The sequence below is a fragment of the Cornus florida genome, unplaced genomic scaffold, assembly GCF_030987335.1.
Source record: "Cornus florida cultivar Cherokee Brave unplaced genomic scaffold, ASM3098733v1 CherokeeBrave_3.0.0_Hap2_Chr11, whole genome shotgun sequence".
Classification (NCBI taxonomy): Eukaryota; Viridiplantae; Streptophyta; class Magnoliopsida; order Cornales; family Cornaceae; genus Cornus; species Cornus florida.
The window spans coordinates 113,527,466-113,552,954 of record NW_026775581.1 but is presented as its reverse complement, the minus strand read 5'-3'; the positions used below and the strand labels follow the sequence as shown (position 1 = coordinate 113,552,954).

The following is a 25,489-nucleotide window of genomic DNA, read 5'->3' as shown; positions in this document are numbered from 1 at the left end:
CATAAATACTTATAGACTATGACCTGCACCAGATGAGTGTTCGCAGAGGCTGCAGTGGGTCAGAATCTGTCACAGGTTTGATTTTCCTTGGGTCTACCTGATCATGTAATGGTGTGGTCATCCACTGGCATTGGTTTTGATTCGAAGTGGTTAGGATCAAAATTTTGTTGATTTGAACAGTTGTCTTGGGCTAATAGGGTGAGTAAGCAAACACCATAGCTTCTATTTGATATATTATTGAAGTAAATAACTAAATCAGTAGTAGTGTACAATTCATGAAGCCTCACTTTCAATGATTCCCAGTTTGTTTGACTGCCAGCCTGCCAACTGACAACACCAGATCTAACCATCTAAAACTTTCATTAAAATGGGCTTCTCTTCAATGTACTTGTAGGCTAGAGGCAGCTTAGCTTGATATTTAAAATGGATAAAGAAAAATCCCATAGATTTACATGTTGACATCTTGAACATATCTACTTCAAAGATGATTCATTGTCTCTGGGCTCATCACTAACTGTCTTGATCTGTAAACACAAGGGTATGTCATGGAATGTCTGCATCTTTGGTTTCAGCATCTAGAAGATGCGTTGTCAATGTCTCTTCCTTATCTTTGTTTGCTGCTCTTGTCTCTTCAGTTTTACCCCATAAAACCGAGTAGAGACCGATCATAATAAGAACTGCTCCAATAATCCTGCAAGAAAATTAAAGTGGAATTATGTATATAGTTTAGTAAGGTGAATTGTGCAAGTATATGTTTCAAGAGTATACTGTATATATGTGTTCCACTTACCCTCCTGAGTATAACTGATCACCAAAAACTACCCATGCCATGACAGCGACTAGAATTGTCTGCACAGGTTGGAATATAGCAACAAAAACTGGACCGACCTTGTGAATACACCAAGTTTGAAGGGATATGACAATCCCAGAGGACACAATTCCCTGTGGCAAGCACAGAATTGTAACTTAGATGTTTATAAAAAAGAATCATCAATGAAACAATGGGTAAATTGTCTTTGAAGTTATTACTGCATATAAGATTGTAAAAATCTCTTCTCCGGACTGGATTCTCCAATGCGCTGAATCGGTTTCTACGAAGGCTGCTATGACTAGGAACTGGATCAATCCGAAGAAGCATGTAAATGCGGTGAGTGAGAGTTTAGCAGGGTACTTCTTCAACACAGGTGCCTGCAATATTTCAGTTTATAACTATTAACTACGTTTTAAGGGCCATCATTTGATAAATGGTAAAAGTTCGGACTGACAAGCATGAAGATGTGTTGCTTATACGCTGACCTGAAAAACCATCCAACCAGCCCATGACAAGCAGTGTCCAAGCAAATATATACAGCCCCATGTCCAGCTCTGGATTTTCATTGAAGAGAAAAACATGTCCTCTTTTAAGGAATCTCCCAGTGGTTGCTGTCCATTGTGTAGAAGAGGAGGTCCTTTATATACAGTAATGACAGTGGCACCTCCTACACTAGCTATTGTTCCCAGAACTTTTGCCCATCCATCTTTCCTTGCGGTATTAACTTGCTCCAGTCTGAGATTGAGAATGAAAAAGATCGTATAAAGATTGTGTATACACACACAGTGATACACACACGGAGTGCCTCAATACCTTAGAGCAGAAGCCATGACAAAAGTAATTGCAGGGACTGAGTTTTGCATAGCAGACGCGAAAGTCGGGGATGCATAGTACAACCCCAAGATATAGAATCCTTGGTTTGCAGTGATACTGGGAACAGAAATGAAGTTAATAAAAGCAACAAATTGAAGTGAAAAAGTAGAGACAACAAGGGTTCATAGTTAAATAAGGAAGCTCAAATTGTGCTTACCCCAATAATGCTAGGAGGAAAAATTGAACCAGTAAAGAAAACGTAAGAGGTGGTCTGTCATTCCTGAAAATAAAGAACATAACATTAAAATCAGATAAACCATCACATTGTCTTGTTGGAGTAAAAAAAGAGAGGAATAAATTAGTATAAACTCACTTTTCTAAGAAATAAGCAAAGGGTCCCAACAAAAGCAGTGCAATGATGTTCCTATAAACTGGATAAACAAGTTTGCTAACACCAATGTTCAAAGCAACCCTAGAGACAATGTGAAATCCTGCAAAACATAACTGCAAAGTAAGCAATGCTAGAAGAAGCTTCATTTTCTCAGAAACAATGCTATCTTTTGCCATCTTTTCTTTCAACTGAGGCCTACAATCAAAGGATGGTACTGATGTGTGTATATATATATATGAAGGGACAACATTTGAATATTGTGTATTATTTGATGCATGAAGGTAGCAGACTGCCTCACAAGCATATGCAAAGTAATCATATAGTTATATCATGAGGTATATATGTTTAATACCATAATATAATATTTGTCAATATCTGTAGATATACAAAGACTATTATATTCACATACATTGTCTGATATTTAGCTTTGAGCTTGGCATATAATCTTCCTATTTTAGTGATAGTTTTTTTCTCAATCCCGTTTGCTGGTTGACTTGAGAATTGAATTTTGTTGGGGGAGACAGGGCAGAGGTACTGAGGTAGAGCATCTTGGCCAGGTAGGTAGAGAGGGGCCAACCTTTTCCTTTTGATTGATCATGAGTCATGACCCCACCTCTCAATTAGGAATTGACTATTAGATCCTTAATTCTTGAAGTTCACTAGGAAGTTTTCTGATAGAACAAAACCTTTATTGGATGCTTCTGATTACTGATAGGGCATGTGGTGGTTAAGCATATAATTCAAGCAATAATTTGGTTATCATTGTTTCTTTGACATTTCAAAACCATTTTTTTCAAGAATTTAAGCAGCCTCACCTAGAAAATTGATAATGAAGTATATGTGTGTGTGTATATATATATACATATGAGGGTGGGCATTGGCACAATGGTAAGGTTATTCAACTATAACTTGGAGGTGAGATAATGCTATGTACATCTGACCCTCTCCGAACCTCGTAATGACAGGAATTTCGTGCACTGAGTTAGCCCGTTTATATATATATATATATATATATATATATATATATATATATATAGTGCTTGAGATAGTTATTGTGAATGAATGGGATGGAAGTTAATGTGATGTGAGATAATAATTGTGAAATGGAAGGAATCAATGGCATGTGGTCCTTCCTATGGTTTTGATATTTTTTATACTGAAAATTTAACAGGAAAGCATAAACGGAGAGGAAGCACATGTGGACAAGATACAATGTGACAATTTTAATAATTGATGGGATGAGACATAATCCAAGATACAATATTGATGTTGCTCTGTTTACTAATACAAAATGGGGTTGATACTGATTTGCTCTTTTTCTTTTTATTTCATGTGAAAGAACAAAATGGAATTAAAAGGTAATCATATCAATTAGCTCAGACAACTTCTTCTTATTTTTTTAAGACAGTGCAATGCAGAACATATCTAGCACTTATACCACTTGATGTAGAATGCACAAAAAGCTCTAATAACTGATTTAGAATTAGAAATGCTTAATGAAGGGTATGAGAAACAGACGATGACATTATACCACAATGGAAATGAGAAAAGCAAGAGAAGGGGGGGAGGAGGGATTTATTATTATTTTTAATTAAGGTCAAAATAATTCTCAATATTCATTGTAAGAGCCCCTTTTATATAGTGAAAACAAGACCTATATAAGAAATAAAAGAAAAATACCAAATAAATATATAAAACAGGGAAAGGAACCCTAAATTAGTAACATTAAAATCCAAATTAAAAGAAATTTCTCTCAATTTTAGTATCTCTTTTTCCCCTGCTCCTAAAGTAAGTTAGAAGGCTGTGTGGTGCATGAACTTCTTGTTCTCCATCACACTTACCTATGTTTGGTAGAGTGAAAAAGAAAAGAAAATATAACATTAGTTATAAGAAAAGAAAAAAAAAAAAAAAAAAGAAAAAAAAAAAAAAAAAACATTAGTTAAGAGGAAAAGAAAAATTAGTTTTAACCTCCCAATTCCATTGCACCAAGTAATAAATGGTGGTATTTTTTTTTTTTCCCGGTAATTTAAATGGTGGTATTTCTAATTCACATCTTCACATTCTTCAAGAAATTCCCTCTCGAGTCTTGTTTTTGAAGTGTAAGCTGATGCCTATATGATGCTTTAATTTGATCACTTAAGAGTTAAGACTATTAGATTCTCTCTCTCTCTCTCTCTCTCTCTCTCACACACACACACACACACACAAACACAACAATCATGTTTATGATTGATATAATTGGGGTGATAGGTACCATAACTATTACTCTGCCTTAGATTATCATAAAAAGAAATTAGGTTAGGACCAAGCGTATCTAATTTTGCAAATGAATGTACAATCTAAAGACAAACATCCAACTTGATAATTAAGAACTTGTACTTCACAAATATGATACATATTGGGGAAGGATCATAAAAACAAATCATTGATCGAATCTTACAACAAGTGCATGAAAAGGCACTGCTGACCACATTCATGAACCACTGCACCTTCTATCAACTTGGGCATGAGATCTCTAACAAAGCTGCACTTTGGGGGGAAAAAAAAAGTCAGAATATTCCTTCTTAATATATATATATATATATATATATATATATATGCATGTAAACAACCCTTTTTATATTGTGCCATAAACAAATATGAAAATGGGACTCATGTTATTGAAAAATGCAATTATCTACACACATGGGGTTGTCTCCAAAATCATAATTTCCTTTGATAAAACAATATTTTTCATGGCTTGAGAAGTTCACTTCAAATCATTTGTATGAAAAGATTCTCAAAAGGGCAGACTGATGTGCAAATGTGACACCTACCAAGAATGCATCTGTCACACGGACCTAATGCAAGTAATGTATTTAAATCTGAATTTGGTCGAGTGAAGTTTAGAATTATAAAATATTTTTTTTCAGGTAAACTGTTATTATTATTCCAGTGTTTTGCACATGTCTAGATCAAGATTAAGGTCGAGTCTATCAATATGACGTGTAAAATAATTTGTTAAAAATTGATAGATAAGTTATTTTTGTTAGGTTTAATTTTTTTTTTTTTCTTCATAAATAGTTTACAACAACCAAACACCAATAAATAAAAAAATAAAAATTCAAAAAAAATATTTTGCATCCAAACAAATACAACCTTAATAGTCTTTTTTTTTTTAGAGGCTATAAACAATTAAGTTAACAGTCTCAATCAACTTAAACTTCCGGTGCCATAATGTAATAAATTTCCATTGTTTCGAAAGAAACTCCATTTTGTCTTGTACAATTTATTTATTTATTTGGTTTTGATACGAATAGAACTCAAGTTTATTTAATTTTTCTGAAATCAGATTCTCACACTGTTGACAATCTAAACTTCTACCATTGAACCTGTCCTTTATAATTTTATAAATTGTCCAAAGCTAATATGTGAAAAAAGAGGTTTGCTCATTATAATCAACAATAAGAACGTACTTTTTTTTTCATCAATCTCACATTATGAAATGTCATATATATATATATATATATATATATATATAAGAGATGAACTCAGGAACACCTCGAAATCCTGTAATGATGCAAGTATTGCATCTAAAAGCATGTGATGTTTATCAAACAAACTTGTAGATAAATACTAACTGTCTAACATTTTCACTCTAAGTCTCAACCCAATAACCACTTTATGTCCCCAATTTTGCAGAACATTAAGATATGCATTCTTAACTACAGTGACTCTGTATGGCAGTTGTCACGCTTCACCAATTTGGATGAAATCATCACAAACAAATTTCACAGCACTTTTAATTACAAATCGACAGATAAAATTGCTCTCATTAGAGTTTTAGGCAGAACTCAGAAGTAACAACAGAACAAACAGAGCTTCATGTGAGATTCAAAATGAAAACAATTTTATATATATATATATATATAACAGTTTTAGAGTGGTTGTCCTTTGGAAGTTGGTAAACAAATCTTTGGGCGGAAGGTGGATTTTGGAAGATTTGGAGTGCCAAGATTCGCTGAGAAGGGACTGAAGATGGAATAATGCCAAATAATATTGTAAATTGCAGAGTGTTTGACCGCAGGTTTTTTTTTTTTTTTTTTTTTTTTTTTTTTTTTTTTTTTTTGCCTAAGTGGAAAAAGAATTCAAAATGGGAGTGAAAGAATGAAAAAAAGATAAATGAATGGGGAAAGAATCGCAGATGTTTCGATAGCCCGTGAGTTAGTACTTTCGGTAGATTTTAGAATGCGAGGCTTCATCTTTCCGTATCTACTCACTCTCAAAAAAGTAAAATTTTTCAACTATTGGAAACTTTCTATTTCTCTGATAGTCACATGTCACCCTCCGAAGTTACATATTTTAATGGATTCCTACCAAAGCAGCTATTTTGTCCAAATGGCTTCCTCGTATGAAACTACAGCCCTGTTTATATTGGCTTTTGAAACGCAGCTTTTGACTTTTTGAACTTGAAAGTTGTTTTAAGTACTGTTTGGTTATATTTTTTTGAAGTGTTTTTTATCCTAAAAGAGCATTTTGGAGAAGTTCGGGGGTATCAGCTTCTCAAAAACGCTTTTCTCAAGGGTTTTACAGATCAAATACGAGTCCTAATCCACTAAAGAACATTCCAATTTGAAGCGAGATCAATTGAAATTCAAGCCAACAAACTCCATTACAGGACAATTTTGTATATATTCAATTCCCTCAATTCCTCTAATATATATACCACATCAATTGATTCTCTTAGTTTGTCATCTGATTCTGTAGACAATCCTTTTTTATGGATTCGGTAAAATGAAAATATCCATGTTTGTTTGTTATGTTTCAAGAACACGTTCGGGGTAATTCCCATTTTATGTCAATTATTGCTATTCGGATTCTTTTAAAGTTGATGTCAATTATGGGCTTTGCCCAAAAATCATATTTGCATACTGTGATATTCACAAATCACAGTCAAGTTTTGGATAATCTTTCTTTATATTGCTATACTTTCTTTCTCCATGGGTTCTATGAAATTTCTACAGTTTGCCCTTTGCTGTCGGTTTGTTGCGGAATTACAATTTAAGTTTCAATTCTAACCAAAATTAAACCAAGTATTTTTGTCACATATTATTACTTAGAAATGGATTCATATTCCAATGGTTTTCCTTTTTCTCTGAGATAATTTTGTACTTCAGTTATGCTTCCATTTTTATTTCAAAAAGAAGTTCCAAGTCTTTTGACATGCTTCCATTTTGTTTTTGAATACAGAAGAGAAAGATGTAAAAACACCAAATTTGTTTGAAAGAGCTAAGGAAGAGATTGATGCGTTAATCCACACCGAGAAATCACCTCCTCATCACAAGTTAACATATGGGATTTTGATGAAGTTTGAACGAGTGACGAAAGAGATTGAGGCTGTGGTTGAAGCTATTCACCCTAAGAAATAATGCACCAGTCAAAAACAATCAGCAAGAACTGTTTGTGTAATGGGCAAAATAGTTACTTCCTCGTCTCAAAATAAGTTTCAAAATAAGTGTCCATTTTCTTTTTTCAAACAATATATTTCACATCATTTCAAAAATATCCTTTGAATTTAAAGTTCAAATTTCAATATTCAAAACTTAAAAAGACAATTTAGTAATTTTTCAGACAGACAATATATGATCACACATATCTTCTTAAAAATTATCACTCCCCTTAAGTGACACTTGTATTGAGAAGAGCTTTAGTAAATGTTTTGCCAAGTTGATAAAAAAATGTCTTTTTTTTTATTAAAAACTCTTCTAAATTACAGTTGCCAAGCGCTAATGCATAAGTTAAATAAAAGTAATGGCTTCTATTCTCTTTTTACTAATGTATTACAAATAAACAAAAGAAAAAAATATGCCTAACGAACCCTACGTAACACTTTATATGTAATACATATGAGTCATTAGTAATCAACCAGTCTTCCTAACGAACCCATAAATTATGACATAAACATGTATTGCATTAAAAAACAAAAAAATGCTTATGTCTTGCTATTACTAATTATAAACAAACCCTGTAAAAACCTTGTGTGTTAACTTGAAAAAGCAACCGGAACACAATAAACTAATTCAACTTCAACTGAAAATCCAGACAACTAATCCTTGTAAAGAAAAGGGGCAATGTGAAAGATCTTTACTTGCCTTCAACAGCTAATAAACAAGATCAACAAACATCACTTGGTTCAAAAAAATTTACTCCTTAACACAGACAATTTTATACGCACGGTTAAAAAATAAAAATAAAAAACTTTCACTCCTCCGTGCGAAAAAAAATCGCTTGTACTAACAATTTTAATCATTAGTTATTTACTAACAATTTTAATCATTAGTTATTTATAAAATCGCTTGTTAAACCTTACTGAAATTCTTTCAAACATAGACAACTCAAATTTATTAATAATAAGATTTGTTGAAAAATAATTATCCAACTACACCTTAGAGTACGTTCATAGAAGCATATTATTTGTTGTTTTAAAATTGAATTACACACTAGCATAGAGCTTCATGACTCCGTTTGTTTAGTAAAATATTTTTCTCAAATTTTTTTTATTTTTATTTTTCGGTATTTAGCAAGGATCTAAGTTGGTATTAAAGTCAAGTTTATCGAGTAGGGTGTGTAAAATAACTTATCGAAAACGAAAATTAATAAATAAATTATTTTTGTTATGTTTTAATATTTTACAATAACCAAACATTAAAAAATAAAAATAAAAAATTTCTAAAATCCTAAATAAAATTGTAAGAACCATGAAAAAGTTAAACTCATTATTAATAAAAACGAGCTTAGAAGATCCATTTCACGACTTTCACTGTCATGAAATTGTAAATATGTCAAGATGAGCTCCAAATTTTTTACTTACTTCCTTTATTTTTTATAAAAGTGTTTGGAATGAATATTTATCTTTTATAAACTATTCATTTAATTTTAGGAAAAAAAAAACTATTCATTTAATTCTATCAAATAAAAAGTGAATTCTCTCACTTCCATTCAAAAATTGTTTTTTTTTTTTGCTAAAATTTGGATCTGAGGTTAAAAATAAAAAATTCAGAGTAGAGCTAAGGTAATTTACCCTAAAATATCAAATATTAATGTGACAATATTACATGAATTACCGGGGATAATAATAATAATAATTATTATTATTATTATTTTTATTTTTTTACATAAATACACGTGAATGTATTTATTTCATTGTTTAGTCGGTTTTTATTACTCTGTCGATTTATTACTACTTTTACTCGTCGCTTTTAAGGGTTGATGTAGAATAGAAGAAGTGCCCACAAAACGATCGAACGAGAAGATGAATCTTCCATCGTCTTCTCTACGTACGTATATCCTTCACCCGAAACACCATCTCTCTCCTCTCTCTCTCCCTCCATATCTCTCTATTCTAATGCGTTTATTGTGCAAATCTTTTGCAGGGCATCGCCAAATTCATGATTCGAGGCCCGATTGCTAAGTAATACAACAAGCGATATCTACGGCAGAACAACTGCTTCCAACAACTCCAGAAGCCGGAGGGTTTTGAATTTCCAGTTCTTGGCGATCTTGTTCTATTGTTAGTTCGTCTTTTTGTTCAATGTCTAGGGTTAGGGTTTTCTCCATGGATTGAAAAACAAAGAAAAAAAATTATGGAAAGCTCAAGTGCTGATGTATCAGTTCTATGTTCATAGTATCAATTATCAATTCGAGGGTTGTCTTTCTTTTACTTTTTCAGTTATCCTTCAATTTTTGTTTAGCTTTGGGCTCAATTTCAGTGGACCTTTATGCCCAGTACTGTACGAACTCTAATTTCATTGTTATGTTCTTTTTTCATTGTTTTATTACTTCAACATATTCCTGGTTTTCTGCTCGAGAGCTAGGGAAAAGAAAGTTTCCATTTTTTTCAGTAATTTTGTGCATAACAGACTCAATACTATTGAGAAAAAAAATTGTAAAATAAACGTATAAATGGGTAGCCACGGGTTTAACAATCGGAATAACGGGCAGCAACTAGGCATTACAGAACCAATTTCATGGGGCGGACCTACCGAGCAAGATGTGATGAAGACCCATGAACTTGAAAAGGTTTTACTTTTCTTCTTAGCGACTTTTCTATTACTAGTGATAATTGAGAGTACATTAAACTAAAAATTTGGTTTTTCAGTTTCTAGCGGATGTGGGATTGTATGAGAGTCAGGAGGAAGCAGTTAGTAGGGAGGAAGTGCTTGGGAGATTAGACCAGGTGGATTTGTTCTCTCAGTTTTGGTTTTTCTAATATGATGTATTTTTGGGTTGCTATGTTTAATACTGTTTTGGGTGTTTCAAAATTGAACAGACTGTGAAGATATGGGTAAAAACCATAAGCCGTGCCAAGGGATTAAATGAACAGCTGGTACAAGAAGCGAATGCTAAGATTTTCACCTTTGGTTCTTATCGGCTAGGGGTATGAGAATTTCTTTGATTTTTCCTTTGTGTGTGTGTGCGCTTTCGCCTTTGATTCTAATCGGTTTAGGGTATGAGGTTTGATATTTCCTTTTTGTGTTGTCTTTTGTGTACAACTATTTCTCTTTTGGTTATGTTTGTGGTTCAACAGTTACCCACCTGTACCCAAAAGAAAAAGAAAAAAACTGCAATCCAATAATTAGTTTTGGTATTGTGATGCCTAATGATCATCTCTAAACAATGTGTTTCACGCATTCTAGGTGGCCCTTCTTTTTTTGGATCCAAATCCATGTCTCCACATAAGATTTTAAATATTTCCATTAGTTTCTAGTATATTATATTAATTATACTCTGACTCAAGAATCCCCTAGTAACCTTGGAGCTAGAATCATGCCAGACGATTCACATCATCTCTGCTGCTGCTAAATCTGTCTTCACGTGATCTGTTCTTCAATCTGTGCTTGATCTCCAGTGACGTTTCATTTGATTGTTTGTTTGTAGTAAATTTTTTTGTGGTGTTTATACTTACAAAAAAAAAAATGTTTGTTTGTGGTGTTAAAGTCCTTGAAGCTCTAGGATCAATGTCTGTTGACACACATTAATGCTCACCATTTATATGAATGAGGAATGGAACAAAATTCTATTTATTGGATTGATAGCATGTACTTTATGCCTCGCAAAAAAAATATATATATAATGATCAACTATACTCATATTGTGCTTGGCCTGTGCTTGCATAGATTTTCTGAAAGCAGACGTTCTTTATATAAGCATTGGTTGCTGAAAATATTAGCCTTAAAAGAGTTTGAACCAGATTTAGAAACCGTTGTTTCGCAACTTTCGACCGATCGAACCTAGTGCAATGGGTTTCCTTTGTTCCATCAGTTGATCGAAATTTCTAGTCCTTTTTCTTTTAGGATTTTAAAAATAGAAACATTTCTGAAATCAATTTTATGCATTTTAAACACGTTTTTATGGATCAAAACATGTAATTAAAAGCCCTAAAATGTTCAATTGGATGAATAAATGAACGTGGACTTAATTTGGTGAATGCACAATATTGAGAGTTGAATTTACCTCTTGCACTTCTTGAAGCTTTGAATTTTCAATTTGCCCTTGGACAAAGGTAACTCTAACTTACCTACCTGACGTTTGAAACATGGATAAAAGCTTAGAACAAAACATACATGCTATAGATATAATTAGCCATGTCCTGCTTACCTAAGTGAGTTAGTGATGCTGGATGGAATAGATCCCGCAAGAAGGTTAGAATGCAGGCTTAGTTTTTTTTAAAAAAAATTATACAGCAATCTGATATCTTGTGGAAATTGCCCTTTGGGAAGCACGGATACGGACACGGCGATACGACAATTTGTTATTTTTGTTTTCTTAAATTTTATTTTATTTTTCTAATTAACCCATAATTTTTTAAATTGTATTGAACCCATTCTTTTAAAAAAAGTAAAAAATAAAATTACAAAACCACCTGTCGTACCCGTATCCTGAAAGTGTCCAAAACGTATTCTTGCTATCCTGAATTGAACTGATATTTGTACCAATTACCAAATTGAGTCTAAATTTACACATCAATCTTGAAGGATTTCTAACGCCTGTACTCATCATCATTTGGTCAAAAATCAATTTTTATTTTAGTTTTTGGTAAAGTGGTCAAAAAATCTTTTTGTTATCTTCTTCTTGAATCTTTTGCATTTCAATGCTCCAAATCTGCTGTTATAATTTTTTCCATATTTGAACTTCTATACAATGCTTTTAAGGTGTCCCACTGTTTTGTGAATAATTTGTGGGGGAGAGGGAGATAGAAGTGTTAAAAATGCTGACTGCATCATTTGGTCCAAAGCATTTTGTTACCTTGTGCTTGCACTTTATTCGAATGCTTCAATTTTTTGTTGTAATTTGTTTCAGATATATATATATATTTTCCTTTTCTGATTAAGTAAAATTATACTTTTGTGCTTCACTTATATATTTTCTTTATTTTATGTCTAGGTACATGGCCCCGGTGCAGATATAGACACGCTGTGTGTGGGACCGAGGCATGCAACTCGAGAAGTGCGATCAGCTCTAGCCCTGTGGTGTAATTTTTTATTTTTAATTTTCTGAAAGTGGTTTTGCTTGATGGACATCTACTGCTTTGATAAATTGGATGCAGGAAGATTTCTTTGGAGAGCTACATAGAATGCTGTCAGAGATGCCTGAAGTATCAGAGTTGCACCCTGTACCTGATGCTCATGTTCCAGTAATGAGATTCAAGTTTAATGGGGTTTCTATTGATCTTCTTTATGCAAAACTGTCACTTTGGGTTATCCCAGAAGTACGTGCTGTTTTATCCTTGAAACCTCTTACATGGTGTGAAATTTTCTTGACCCCATTTAATACACGCAGCATTTTTATTTTTCTTCTTTTGTAATTAATGCATTAGTAGTGGGGGTGATTTATCTGTTTCCCTCACTTTCACCTTTCAGAAAGCCATACTCTTGATCATCAATTAAGTTATTCATGATCATATATTGAGTCAGTTTGCAAGAAGAATATATCATTAGAAGATGGCGCATGGGTATACCAAAGAAGCATAACATGTTTTAACAAAAAAAATGTTTTTTAAAAGATCAACAGTTATGCAAAAAGTATTTACATACTAGCTAAAAGTAAAAGGGTATTTTTTTTAAAAAAATATTTCAAATCAGGAGTATTCCTAATGAGCCAATTGGTCAAGTGGTGAAAATGGTGTTGTATAGAGTACGCCATTATGCCTTGATACTTAATTTGTGTTTTTGACAAGATCCATTCTTAGCTTGAAGGTTTTCTCTTACCTTCATGGCTTGACCAATTCCTGGGCCATGCTTCAACTTCCTTTATAAACCAATTGGCATACTAGCTAAAAGTAATAGGGTATTTGTTTTTAAAAAAAATATTTCAAATCAGGAGTATTCCTAATGAGCCAATTGGTCAAGTGGTGAAAATGGTGTTGTGTAGAGTACGCGACTATGCCTTGATACTTAATTTGTGTTTTTGACAAGATCCATTCTTAGCTTGAAGGTTTTCTCTTACCTTCATGGCTTGACCAATTCCTGAGCCATGCTTCAACTTCCTTTATAAACCTGAAATGTGAATGATAAGATCTTTACTTCCGTACAATTTGACCTGATGCTGCAATGGGTGGTTGAGCTAAAATATTTTTGGCTTTTAAAGTACATTTAATGATTCAGTTTCAAATGTTACCTGGTGTAGGATTTAGATGTTTCACAAGACTCAATACTACAAAACGCAGATGAGCAAACAGTTCGTAGTCTTAATGGGTGCAGAGTAACTGACCGAATTCTGCGTTTGGTGCCGAATATTCAGGTTTTACCATCTGTGGTTCTTATATATCTGTTTAGATATCTTATTGTGATTATTATTATATATTTTTTTGGTTTTTGGAGCTCTGAGTTTAGAAATATGCTTTTCATTCTTTCAATAGCATTGCTTATCCATCATTGTGTTTCTGTTCTGTTGCACAGAATTTCCGAACTACCTTGAGATGTATGAGGTTTTGGGCAAAGCGCCGTGGTGTTTATTCAAATGTACGAGAATGATTTTTTTCTCTCTAAAGGCAGGATCATATTACAGTTTGTACTATAATTTCTCATATCTTAGATCGTGTTCCTCTCTGTCATGGCAGGTTACTGGATTTCTAGGTGGTATAAATTGGGCATTGCTTGTTGCTCGCATCTGCCAGCTATATCCCAATGCCCTGCCCAATATGTTAGTATCTCGGTTCTTCAGGGTCTATACACAGTGGCGTTGGCCCAATCCAGTAATGCTCTCTGCTATTGAGGAGGGTTCGCTTGGACTCCAAGTTTGGGATCCGAGAAGATATCCCAAGGACAGGTTCCACTTGATGCCTATAATTACTCCTGCTTATCCATGCATGAACTCTAGCTATAATGTGTCATCGAGTACTTTGCGGATATTGACAGAAGAGTTTCAGAGGGGCAATGAAATTTGTGAGGTATGATTTTGTGATAAAAATAAATTATCTTTCCTTCTTTTTAATATAAAATTCTTCTCCATTAAAGTTAATATGTTGACCAGGTGATAATAATTCCCCATAGATTTGTTCTATTGATTAGTTTATGTTGTTTTTATTTCTAATGCAGTCGCTCTTCCTACTTTTGTGGTACTTTGTTAACCATTGCTGGAAAGTTCCCCCTTTGGCATGTGTATTCTGTTATATTGAACTCAATAGTGTGGTTGTGCATACATTTTCTTTTTTGTAACATTCCGGTCTTATCTTATTGTTATTTTTGATTGTTTGCGAGGTATTGGGCACTAGTGTGTCTTTAGTTCTGCACAGCAGACATTAGGGTTGAATTGTTGAATATTATCCCAGCAAATTTGTTTCTGTTTCCACTCTATTGGCTGTTGTACAGTCTGGACTAGGCTCAGTGTTCTTTTTGACAAGCTTCTGTGTAATCAATACCTTGCCCATTTGGGTCGCTAATTCGGCTTGGATTAGATTCTGAATCGGATGTGACTTGATAAAATATATCATTCGTGTAAGGAATTTGATACTGATTGAGTTTAATGAATTACCAATACTAAAATTATTTTAGAGCTGGATCTTGGGCATCTCTCTCTCTCTCTCTCTCTCAAGAATGATGCAATCAGTATTTGCTTAAATTTTGTGTTTGCCAATCCCTGCAGTCTATGGAGGCAAATAAGGCTGACTGGAACACACTTTTTGAGCCTTACCCCTTCTTTGAAGCATACAAGAATTATTTGCAGATAGATATTACCGCAGCGAATGCTGATGACCTTAGGAAATGGAAAGGCTGGGTTGAATCACGTCTCCGTCAGCTTACACTGAAGGTGGCACAGTTTTCTTTTTCATATTGTGTTGTTTTTAGCTGCCTATATTATTATTAGTATTCTTTTTCTAATTATTTTATATGCTTGTCTTAATATTTGTTGTTTATGTCCAAATCCAGATTGAGAGACACACTTTTAACATGCTCCAATGCCATCCACACCCAGGTGATTTTTCAGACAAATCCAGACCTTTCCACTGCTGTTATTTCATGGGTCTCCAACGGAAACAAGGAGTTCCAGTAAATGAAGGTGAACAGTTTGATATAAGGCTGACTGTTGAGGAATTCAAGCACTCTGTTGCCATGTATACGTTAAGGAAGGCTGGGATGGAGATTTATGTAACCCATGTAAAACGTAGGAGCATACCCAATTTTGTATTTCCTGGTGGGGTTCGACCCTCCCGTCCTGTCAGAGTATCTAGGGAGAGTAGGCGGGTTTCAGAACCCAAGGTTACTGGAAATAATGAATCAGAAGAGTCACCTGAAGGCAAGCTTGTATTAGGTGGAGCAGATGACCAAAGAAAGAGAAAGCGGGAGGAAGATACTGCAGGGACTAACTTAAGAGCTGCGCAGTGTTTAGCTGCTGGAACTCTCTCGCAGTGGGAATCAAATGAAGGCAGCACTCTTAGCACAAATTCTAGTCCTTCTATAAAAGATGGCAATACAGATGCAAGTTGGTTAGTGGAAGCAAGGGGAGAAAAAGTTGCAAATGAAATAAAAGAAGGCTTGGAAGGGTTCAAAAATCCATCTGAGCCTCCTCCTAAGAGTGGTGGAGCAATTGATGAAGTAAGATGCAGACCTACCATTGAACTTTTATCTGCTAATGATAATGATGAGTCACCAACCTGTAAAGAAGCAGAGAAACTTGCAATTGAGAAGCTCATGTCTGGTCCATATAATACCCACCAAGCTTTTCCAGAAGAACTCGAGGAGCTTGAAAATGACGTTGAATATAGAAATCAAGTCAAAGATTTTGGTGCGAGAACCGTAGGTGGTCCGACGGAATCATCCTCCAATGCAAAAGTGGCCATTTCTCTAGCAAATGTCAATCCTGCTGGTCCTCGGTCCAGTTCAGACCTGAATGGAGGCTCAGAAGAACTTGAGGTCTTACTTTTCAAACTCTCTACTTTTATTATTGTTTCATGTGAAGTTCCATTATTCCATTTCTTGTTTCTTGTGATATCCATTATGGATTTGTTCTTATCATCTCATTATTATTACTCACTATTTCTGATCATGTAAATGGGTATCAATTTAGTTGTTGAATTTGACTAAACACCAGATGACTTTCTTTTTGTTGGAATGTATATTCTTTATAGTGTTGGGTCATTATGTAATTACCCATAGTAGTTAGGGTTATTGTGTAATTATGTAATTACGGTCTCTAACCCTTTTCTAATATAAGCCTTATTTAGAGGGCTGAAGAGAGGTAATACAGTATATACATTTTCTCTCAATCTCTCTCTCTTTCTCTCCCTATCTCTCATGAATCTGAACATGGTATCAGAGTGGTATAAATTCATGGGTGTGGGAAACAATAAGTGTGTTGCCCTTGTATGAGAGCGACTGGAATCGTGAGTATATCGTCGGTGTCTTTGTCAGAAGTTCGTGTCGCCGGTAGGTTGAGAACATCGTCCTTAGTCACCGTCAGATCTGAAGCCCGTCGTCGTCGTCGTCAGATCTGCAGCCTCCTTCGTTGCCGTCAGATCTAAAGCCCCTTGGCCGCTTGTGTTGTTGCCGCGTCGATCGTCAGTAAGCTCGCCGACATCCACCGTCGTTGTTGGCAGAGGTGAAGCTTCATCGATTCGCCTCTTTTTTCTTGGTCGGAAGTTGCGGAGGTTGTGTGGTGTCGCCGCTGTGTGCTCGCCGGAGTCTGTTAGTGGGTTGTGAAGGAGAACAACCTTGTTTGGTGGCGCAGCTACACTATTCCAATCCTGGTTTACTAAAACCGGGATAGCAGAGACTTGTTTTGATCCGATCCAGCTACCCAGATCCAACTTGACCCAGGTCCGACCCAGATCCGACCCGGTTCAAGCTCCGACCCAGGTCCAGATCCGACCCGGTTCCGATTCTGCATTTTTCCCAGGTTTTTTTTTTTTTTTTTTTAATCTTCTCCATGGCTTCCAGTTCCGATCTCCTATCTCCTGCATCCTTTAATCCTCCCATGACTTCAGTCAAGCTTAATGGAAAAAATTACATTTTATGGGCCAAGTCAGTGGCCATTTTCCTGAAAGCCAAAGGCTTTGGCGATCATTTGGTTCAAGATAAACCCAAAAGCAGTGATGCTAATTTTAGTTCATGGGAACAAAGAGATGCTCAGATCATCTCCTTAATGCTGAATTGTATTGAACCTCATATTAGCTCCAACCTGTTATATCTGGACACTGCCAAGGAGATATGGACCCGACTCCAACAGTTATATTTTGGTGCTGGTAATATAACCAGAGTTTATGAGGTGTGTAGACAATTTTTTGATCTCCAGCAAGGGACTCACAGTTTAGAAGCAGTGGGACTGTGTGAAGAAATGAATATGTATCAACCCATCACCTCTGATGTGAAAAGCATGCAGCAGCAACGTGAGGATTTTAATATTGTTCGGGTTCTCACAGGATTGTCACAAGAGTATGAACCTGTTCGTGCACAGATTTTGGGTAGCTCTACACTTCCCTCTCTGCCTGATATGTTATCCAGACTCCAGCGTGCCACTTTATCTAGTGGCTCTTCAGGCAGTACTTCCAGTGGTGTCACTGCTCCTTCTAACAGTGAACGTTCTGCCTTAGTTGTGAACCAGGGTGGCTTTCAGTCTTCTCGTGGAGGTGGTGGTGGTGGTCGTTTCGGCCGTGGCCTTGGTCGAGGCAAAGGCAGAGACTCCAAAATTTGCACTCATTGCGGTCTTACCAATCACACGGTCAATTACTGTTGGGATCTTTACGGGAAACCGCCATCTTCTTCCTATGCACATCAAGTGATTGCTAGTGATGGGGATTCTTCTCTCTCTGCCACATCCACTGCTCCACATGTGGCTGTTGAGACTGCTATGGTCACGATTCCCCGTGATGAGTATGCTCAATTTCTGTCTCAACAACGGACTTCCACCTCATCTTCCATGGGGTCCTTGGCTCAATTAGGTAGTGCCCCTGCATGTCTTCTGTCCTCTAGTCAGAGTCCCTGGATTCTTGACTCTGGCCCATCCGATCACATGACTGGTAGTTCTTATCTCCTATCTGATTTTCAGTCTGTTCCTTCCTCTCAAAGTGTTACTCTTGCTAATGGATCATCAACTAAAGTCTTGGGTTTGGGAACTATTCCTCTTACCCCTTCTATGTCCCTTTCTTCTGTGTTATATGTTCCTCAATTCCCTTTTAATTTGTTGTCCATTAACAAAATTACTAAATCTCTTAACTGTTCTGTAACGTTTTATCCCACATGTTGTCTTTTTCAGGATCTCAAGACGAAGAAGAGGATTGGTATGGGACATGAAGTAGGTGGCTTGTATTACTTCGATCTTGCACCATCTCCCACGGCTCTTCAATCATCTTTGTCTTCTTTCCAGTGGCACTGTCGTCTCGGCCATCCCTCGTTATCAGTTTTGCAGCGTCAAGTTCCCGGTCTTAGTCACTTTAAGTCTCTGTCTTGTGAAACATGTCAGCTTAGTAAGCATTGTCGTGTATCTTTTAGGCCAAGAGCTAATAATCGTGTGGCTAGTCCTTTCCAATTAGTTCATTCAGATGTATGGGGACCAATAAAACATATTTCTATTAATGGATTTCGTTATTTTGTGACTTTTGTGGATGATCATTCTCGGATGACTTGGTTGTTTTTAATGAAAAATCGTTCTGAGTTGTTTTCTATTTTTCAAATATTTCGTAAAGAAATCAAAACTCAATTTGGGTGTTCCATTAAAGTTTTACGTTCTGACAATGCCAAAGAATATTTCTCGGACCCTTTTGAGACGTATTTTCATGCCAAAGGCATCATTCATCAATCCTCTTGTACTTATACTCCGCAACAAAACGGAGTAGCTGAGCGTAAAAATCGCCATCTTCTGGAAGTCTGTCGTGCCCTTTTATTTTATATGCATGTTCCCAAACGTTTTTGGAGTGATGCTGTTCTTACGGCATGTCATCTTATTAAGAGGATGCCCTCATCAGTGCTACACGGTAAATCTCCTCACTCTGTTCTATTTCCCGACTCCGTATCGTTTACTCTGACTCCGTGGGTCTTTGGCTGTGTGTTTTGTCCATAACCTTGGACCTGGTCTTGATAAACTCGACCCTCGTGCAACTAAATGTGTTTTTCTTGGGTATTCATGCACTCAGAAGGGCTATCGGTGTCACAGTCCTCATTTCTAACGCTATTTCACTAGTGCTGATGTAACATTTTTTGAGTCTATCCCATATTTTTCTGATTCTACTAGTCCTCTCGATATTACTTCTGAGCCACCTCTGCCATCGGTTCCTTCTCAGTTTCCTGTTTCCGCACCTCCTCGGTCTGCTGTTCCTTTGCAGGTTTATACTCGACGACCTCGACCGCCTACTTCGCTCCCTCCGTCTCCTTCAGAGTCTTCGGATCCGACGCCTTTACCTGATGATTTGCCTATTGCCCTTCGTAAAGGTATTCGGTCGTGTGTTACTGCTCATCCCATTTCTAACTTTGTCTCCTATCGTCATATTTCATCCTCTTTATCTTGTTTTTTATCCAAAGTATCTGCTACTTTTGTTCCAAAGACATTACAGGATGCTCTCTCTGATTTGGGTTGGCAGCAAGCCATGGTAGATGAAATGGATGCCCTTCATCGTAATGGAACATGGGATCTTGTTCCCTTACCTCCGGGCTCCAAACCGGTTGGTTGTAAGTGGGTCTACACAGTTAAATACCTTCAAGATGGGTCTATTGAGCGGTTGAAGGCTCGTCTAGTGGCAAAGGGGTACACTCAAACTTATGGTGTTGACTATGATGAGACTTTTTCTCCTGTTGCTAAGATTTCTTCTATTCGGATTCTTATTTCCATTGCTGCCAATTGTACCTGGCCGTTGTTCCAATTGGATGTCAAAAATGCCTTCTTACATGGTGACTTGGTTGAAGAAGTTTATATGGAGCAACCACCTGGGTTTGTTGCTCAGGGGGAGTCTCATCACACTGTTTGTCGCCTTAAAAAGGCGTTGTATGGATTGAAACAATCTCCGCGGGCTTGGTTTGGGAAATTCTCTGAGGCGGCATTAGAATTTGGTCTTAACAGATGCCAGACCGATTATTCGGTATTTCACCTGCGCACTAAAGCTGGCTTCATTTTTCTTGTGGTGTATGTAGATGATATTGTGATCACAGGTGATGATTCTGCAGGCATTGCTAAGTTAAAGTTGTTTCTGCAAAATCGGTTCCACAGTAAAGACTTGGGTAAACTTCTTGGGTATTGAAATTGCTAGATCCAAGGAAGGTATAAGTTTATCTCAACGAAAATATGTGTTGGATTTGCTAGAAGAAACGGGTATGTTAGGTGGTCGTCCGGTTGATGCTCCTATGGATTCAAATACAAAACTTGTGTCTGATGAGGGTGATCTATGTAATGACCCAGGCAGATTTCGTTGCCTTGTTGGGAAATTAATTTACCTCACTATCACTCGACCTGATATTTCATATGCAGTTAGCGTTGTAAGTCAGTTTATGGGAGCTCCTAGAATGCCACATTGGATTGCTGTTCTTCGGATTATCCGATATCTCAAGCGAGTTCCAGGTTTTGGGTTACTATACCATTCAAATGGTCATCTCAGGATGGAAGGTTTTACAGATGCTGACTAGGCTGGTTCTCCTCCAGATAGGAGATCTACTACAGGCTACTGTACATTTGTAGGAGGAAATCTTGTTACATGGAAGAGTAAAAAGCAAACGGTGGTAGCTTGATCTAGTGCTGAAGCTGAGTACAGGGCAATGGCACATACCACTAGTGAGTTGACATGGATACAAAATCTTCTAAAAGAACTTGAGTTGACAGTTGAAACTCCTACTCCATTATTCTATGATAACCAAGCAGCAGTTCACATAGCATCGAATCCTGTATTTCATGAGAGAACCAAACATATTGAGGTTGATTGTCATTTTACTTGGGAAAAAGTATTTAGTGGTAGCATCTCTACTCCATTTGTGAAGTCTGAAGATCAACTAGCTAATATGTTTACCAAAACACTGGGTCATAATCGGTTAAAGACTATCTATTCCAAGCTGGGATTATTTGATATATATTCTCCAGTTTGAGGGAGAGTGTTATAATGTATATTCTTTATAGTGTTGGGTCATTATGTAATTACCCATAGTAGTTAGAGTTATTGTGTAATTATGTAATTAGGGTCTCCAACCCTTTTCTTATATAAGCCTTATTTAGAGGGCTGAAGAGAGGTAATACAGTATATACATTTTCTCTCAATCTCTTTCTCTCCCTATCTCTCATGAATCTGAACACTTTTCAAATATGTATGTTTTGATGAAGCCCAAAAAATCTGGCTTCTTGGATATAGTGGAGGGGGCTTTTTGTTTCCCCCTTTTTTTTTTTTTGCAAGGATAAACTACATTGACATCTCCTCTAATTAAGTGAAATTACAAAGATTTTTCTTACATATTCAAAGTACATTTGCTACCCTTGAGTTCTTATGATTTGGGAACACCTTTTCTCATCCATTAACGATCAAGGGAAATCAAGGTCAAAATTTGCTTATGTAAGCAAAATAGTTTTTAGATTGCGTTTGCCTTAAAATGTCATAAAAGACAATAAAAATTATTTTAAACATGAGGGTAAATTAGTAACTTTTGCTAACTGGATCGAATGATAAGATTCGACGGGGCGGTCAGCGTAATTTTCCATTACACAAGCGGTTACTGTAATTTTCCTTTTCTAGAGGGTAGGTTAGTGTAATTTACCCTGTTTATAGCTTCGAAATCTAAACCTTTTGGACAATGTATTATGGTATATGTTACTCCTTATATAACAAAGAGTCTTGTGGCCTAGTGGTATCTCTTCTACCTCTCAAAGTAGATGGTGAGGGTTCAAGTTCCCAAATGAGTAAAGTGGGTTTGTGAGTGCTGCCAATGACAAAAAATTATGTTATATATAAGTTACAAATACAAAGCCCAGTTGACATACTTGACCAGGTATTAAAACCTAGTGTACTGTTAGTAATAAGTATATACTATGTAAGTTGTAATAGTATCACTACTAAGTTATATAAGTTTAAAGTATTACTACTGAATATATTAAGTGTAACTAAATATAGTATACGAACAACGACTACAAGTATATAATAAGTAGTAGACTACTAAGTTGTTGTAGTACTTATATGTACTTGTTAAGTTGTTATTATAGAAGTATAAGACATAACTTATACGTAGAATTAAGTGATTAAGTATTACAATTATACTAATATTACTAAGTTATAAGTACATATTATGTAAGTTGTATTTGTTATATTAGTATTACTAATTCATATATTAAGTATAAATAGTATTTAGTAGTTTGCTTATACATTTATATCAGTAACTTAAATACTAATTACTGATGTGAGTAATATTAAATATTTATGTTAACAAAATATACAAGTATATAATGATAAAAAACTATTAACTACTAACTACTGAGTTATAGTAGTACTTATACTACTTGTTAAGTTTTTTAAGTTATTATACAAGTATATAACTTATAAGTATTAATTATATATATTAAGTTATGCTGGTTATAGTTAGGGAGGGTGGGAGGCGCTTTGTTTCCTCAATGTATAATTTTACTTCTTAAAGCTAGTTCAATAAAAATAAGCTCTGCTTGTTCTATGAATGAGTGTATTGTTCATAAGCTACTTTTGCTATTCCTGGAAAAGAAAATTCTAAAATTATATAAACATTAAAAATGTCCGAACACAGATCCTATACTGATTAAATGTCATTTCCCTACCACGTTGAATTATCATCGATTCTATGTATTTTTATTTTGTTCCATCATCAATATGGCCATATTTGCCATTATAAAGTTGATAATAAGATCATTTTTCCTGTTATTGCATATGATAATTTAATTTGAACTTAGAAACAAGCATTGCTGACATCCTCTTTTGTTTTTCTGTCCTTTTTTCTCATTTTGTCCTTCAATAAAGTCTACTGAGCTTGTGGCCCCATTTTCAAATGCGGTGCAATCTACAACTATGGCACAGCAGAAGCCAGTTATCAGGTAATGAATAGTTCAATTGATTCATAGGCAGTTGGTTGAGTGTGTTCTTGTATTTTTTTTTTTCTGGCATAGTAGATATGTAAATATTGAATTACTGCCTGAAATGTTGAATATGTTCCTTTAAGGCACAATGGGGTTCTCACTTCTCAGTTGTGTCCTACTGTCCTCTGTTTTAAACTTCAATAATATTTTCGATATGTATGGGGTTCTCACTTTTCAGTTGTGTCCTACTGTCCTCTGTTTTAAACTTCAATAATATTTTCGATATGTCATTCATAATTGTTCTCAAATATTCTTATTGGTATTAGATATAAGAAGTACTTTTGTATGGATAATAAATATCTTGTAATATCTCTGTAGATTCATCCAACTACTAGTTTATATGTTTAATAACCTTATGTGACAAATCTGAAAAGGTTCACTTCAGAAACTAAATAAATAGGAATCTCTTTTCAAGACAGTGGGATAACAATTTCCTTGAATGTGCTAACATAAAATTTTATCTTCATATTTTTATAAAATGATAATTGTGTAAGAAAATTGAATGCTTTTATGCTCTATTATTGGTTTCTTCCAGACAAATGTGCTGCAGAGCTTACAAATTAGATGCTCTAATTTCTTATAAATGACAATGTGGCATCTGCGATGAAGGATGTTTTCACTGTAATTATATTACAGTGTGTGTCTACCCGCTTCCCTACTCTCCCCCACGAGTGTGTCTTTATTTTGGTACTTGAATTCTCAGTCGAGTTGAATACATTATCATCATGTTATTTGGTTTGAATGTGCAATTCAATATTTGTTCTCTCTTGATTCATATGTTTCCAGGTTGAACTTCCTGCGCTAAAGCTAGTGGCAGAAACAGTTGAAAAGTTGTCGAGCATTGCTGGAGCAAAACCACAGTGGGAAGGATGTTCAAATTATTTTGATGCATTATCCAATTTCCTTTGTAATAAAATATAATATTTACCTACAAAAGAGAAAAAAAAAATTGATACAGTCAATAAGTTATGATGAGTTAGCAAGGCTGTCATCTTCTTCTTTTCACTGTACGGTAATATGTAGAATTATGCAAGAGGAATGATAAATTGAAGAGCCTGTTATGTAGAGGGATTAGTGTTTTGCATGTATTGCAGACTGCGTTTGTCCTTGCTATCGTATTTCCTTTTTGCTCTTTGTTTTCCATTTATTTATTTATTTGTTCATTCGTTCTTTTTTGTGTGGTGGTGTTTTTCTTTATTTTCACTAAAGCGTTCATGCTAGGCGCAAAATTCAGCTTTATTTGGCTTGCTTTTCAGATATAGTAAAGCAAAATAGATGGGAAAACAAAGATCATCATATTTTTTCCAGCTAAATTGGCATTAATAATCAAAATTTTACCTAAATGGTTGAAAATAGAAAAAGAAAACTCTCTTAAGGAGCAGGTTCCTCCTCACGTGTAAGGGGGGGGCAGTTTTTTTTCTTTCGGTTTTTGTTTTTAACGGAAGCATCGCCATTCTTTTTGTTCATACTTCATGACCGTCTAGTAATTTTATTAGCCTGGTTGTTGATAAGAGGTGTGGTGATCCGCGTGCGTGGGGTTAGTAATGCAGTCAGTGGGTGTTGAGTCCGAATTGAGATCATATGATTGGTGGGAGAATCGACATGACCTATGGTGGGATCTATTAATTTCTTGAATTTAGCATTTGTGTCCCTTCTCACCTTTAAAGAGTTGCACAAATATTTTAGCTATTCATTGGTGACTAGGTTCATCCTACTCACCCTTATGTGTTTCAATAACAAAATAACACATCAATTTTAATAACAAAATAAGCAAAATAAAAAAAAATAAATAAAAAAGTCGAATCGATCCGTTTTAATTGGGTAATCACTTTCTCTTTCATCTATTCCTATTCCCAAACCCACATCCTCCTCTCTCTCCACTCTTCTTCTTCTTCGCACCTCCATGGACATTGTCAATCAATGAGCCAACAACAAAA

General features: G+C 35.4%; 2 protein-coding genes across 2 annotated transcripts; one reads left to right on the top strand and one right to left on the bottom strand.

Moving 5' to 3' along the window:
* Positions 1 to 219: 219 nt before the first annotated feature.
* On the bottom strand, positions 220 to 9,611 carry LOC132281893 (WAT1-related protein At3g18200). Its single transcript, XM_059783553.1, has 8 exons — positions 9,473 to 9,611; positions 1,998 to 2,304; positions 1,842 to 1,904; positions 1,625 to 1,741; positions 1,297 to 1,546; positions 1,030 to 1,188; positions 791 to 942; positions 220 to 691 (listed from the first exon to the last, which is right to left on the bottom strand). Exons 1-8 carry the CDS (start codon positions 9,609 to 9,611, stop codon positions 544 to 546), a joined length of 1,335 nt encoding a protein of 444 aa, XP_059639536.1. The 3' UTR covers positions 220 to 543.
* Positions 9,206 to 24,670, top strand: LOC132286588 (nuclear poly(A) polymerase 1-like). The gene is made up of 13 exons (XM_059788946.1): positions 9,206 to 9,331; positions 9,428 to 10,073; positions 10,153 to 10,230; positions 10,324 to 10,431; positions 12,438 to 12,500; positions 12,601 to 12,762; positions 13,680 to 13,793; positions 13,952 to 14,014; positions 14,113 to 14,442; positions 15,138 to 15,302; positions 15,422 to 16,405; positions 23,437 to 23,510; positions 24,339 to 24,670. The coding sequence occupies exons 2-13, from the start codon at positions 9,957 to 9,959 to the stop codon at positions 24,355 to 24,357; spliced, it is 2,277 nt and encodes a 758-aa protein (XP_059644929.1). The 5' UTR covers positions 9,206 to 9,331; positions 9,428 to 9,956; the 3' UTR covers positions 24,358 to 24,670.
* Positions 24,671 to 25,489: the final 819 nt, after the last annotated feature.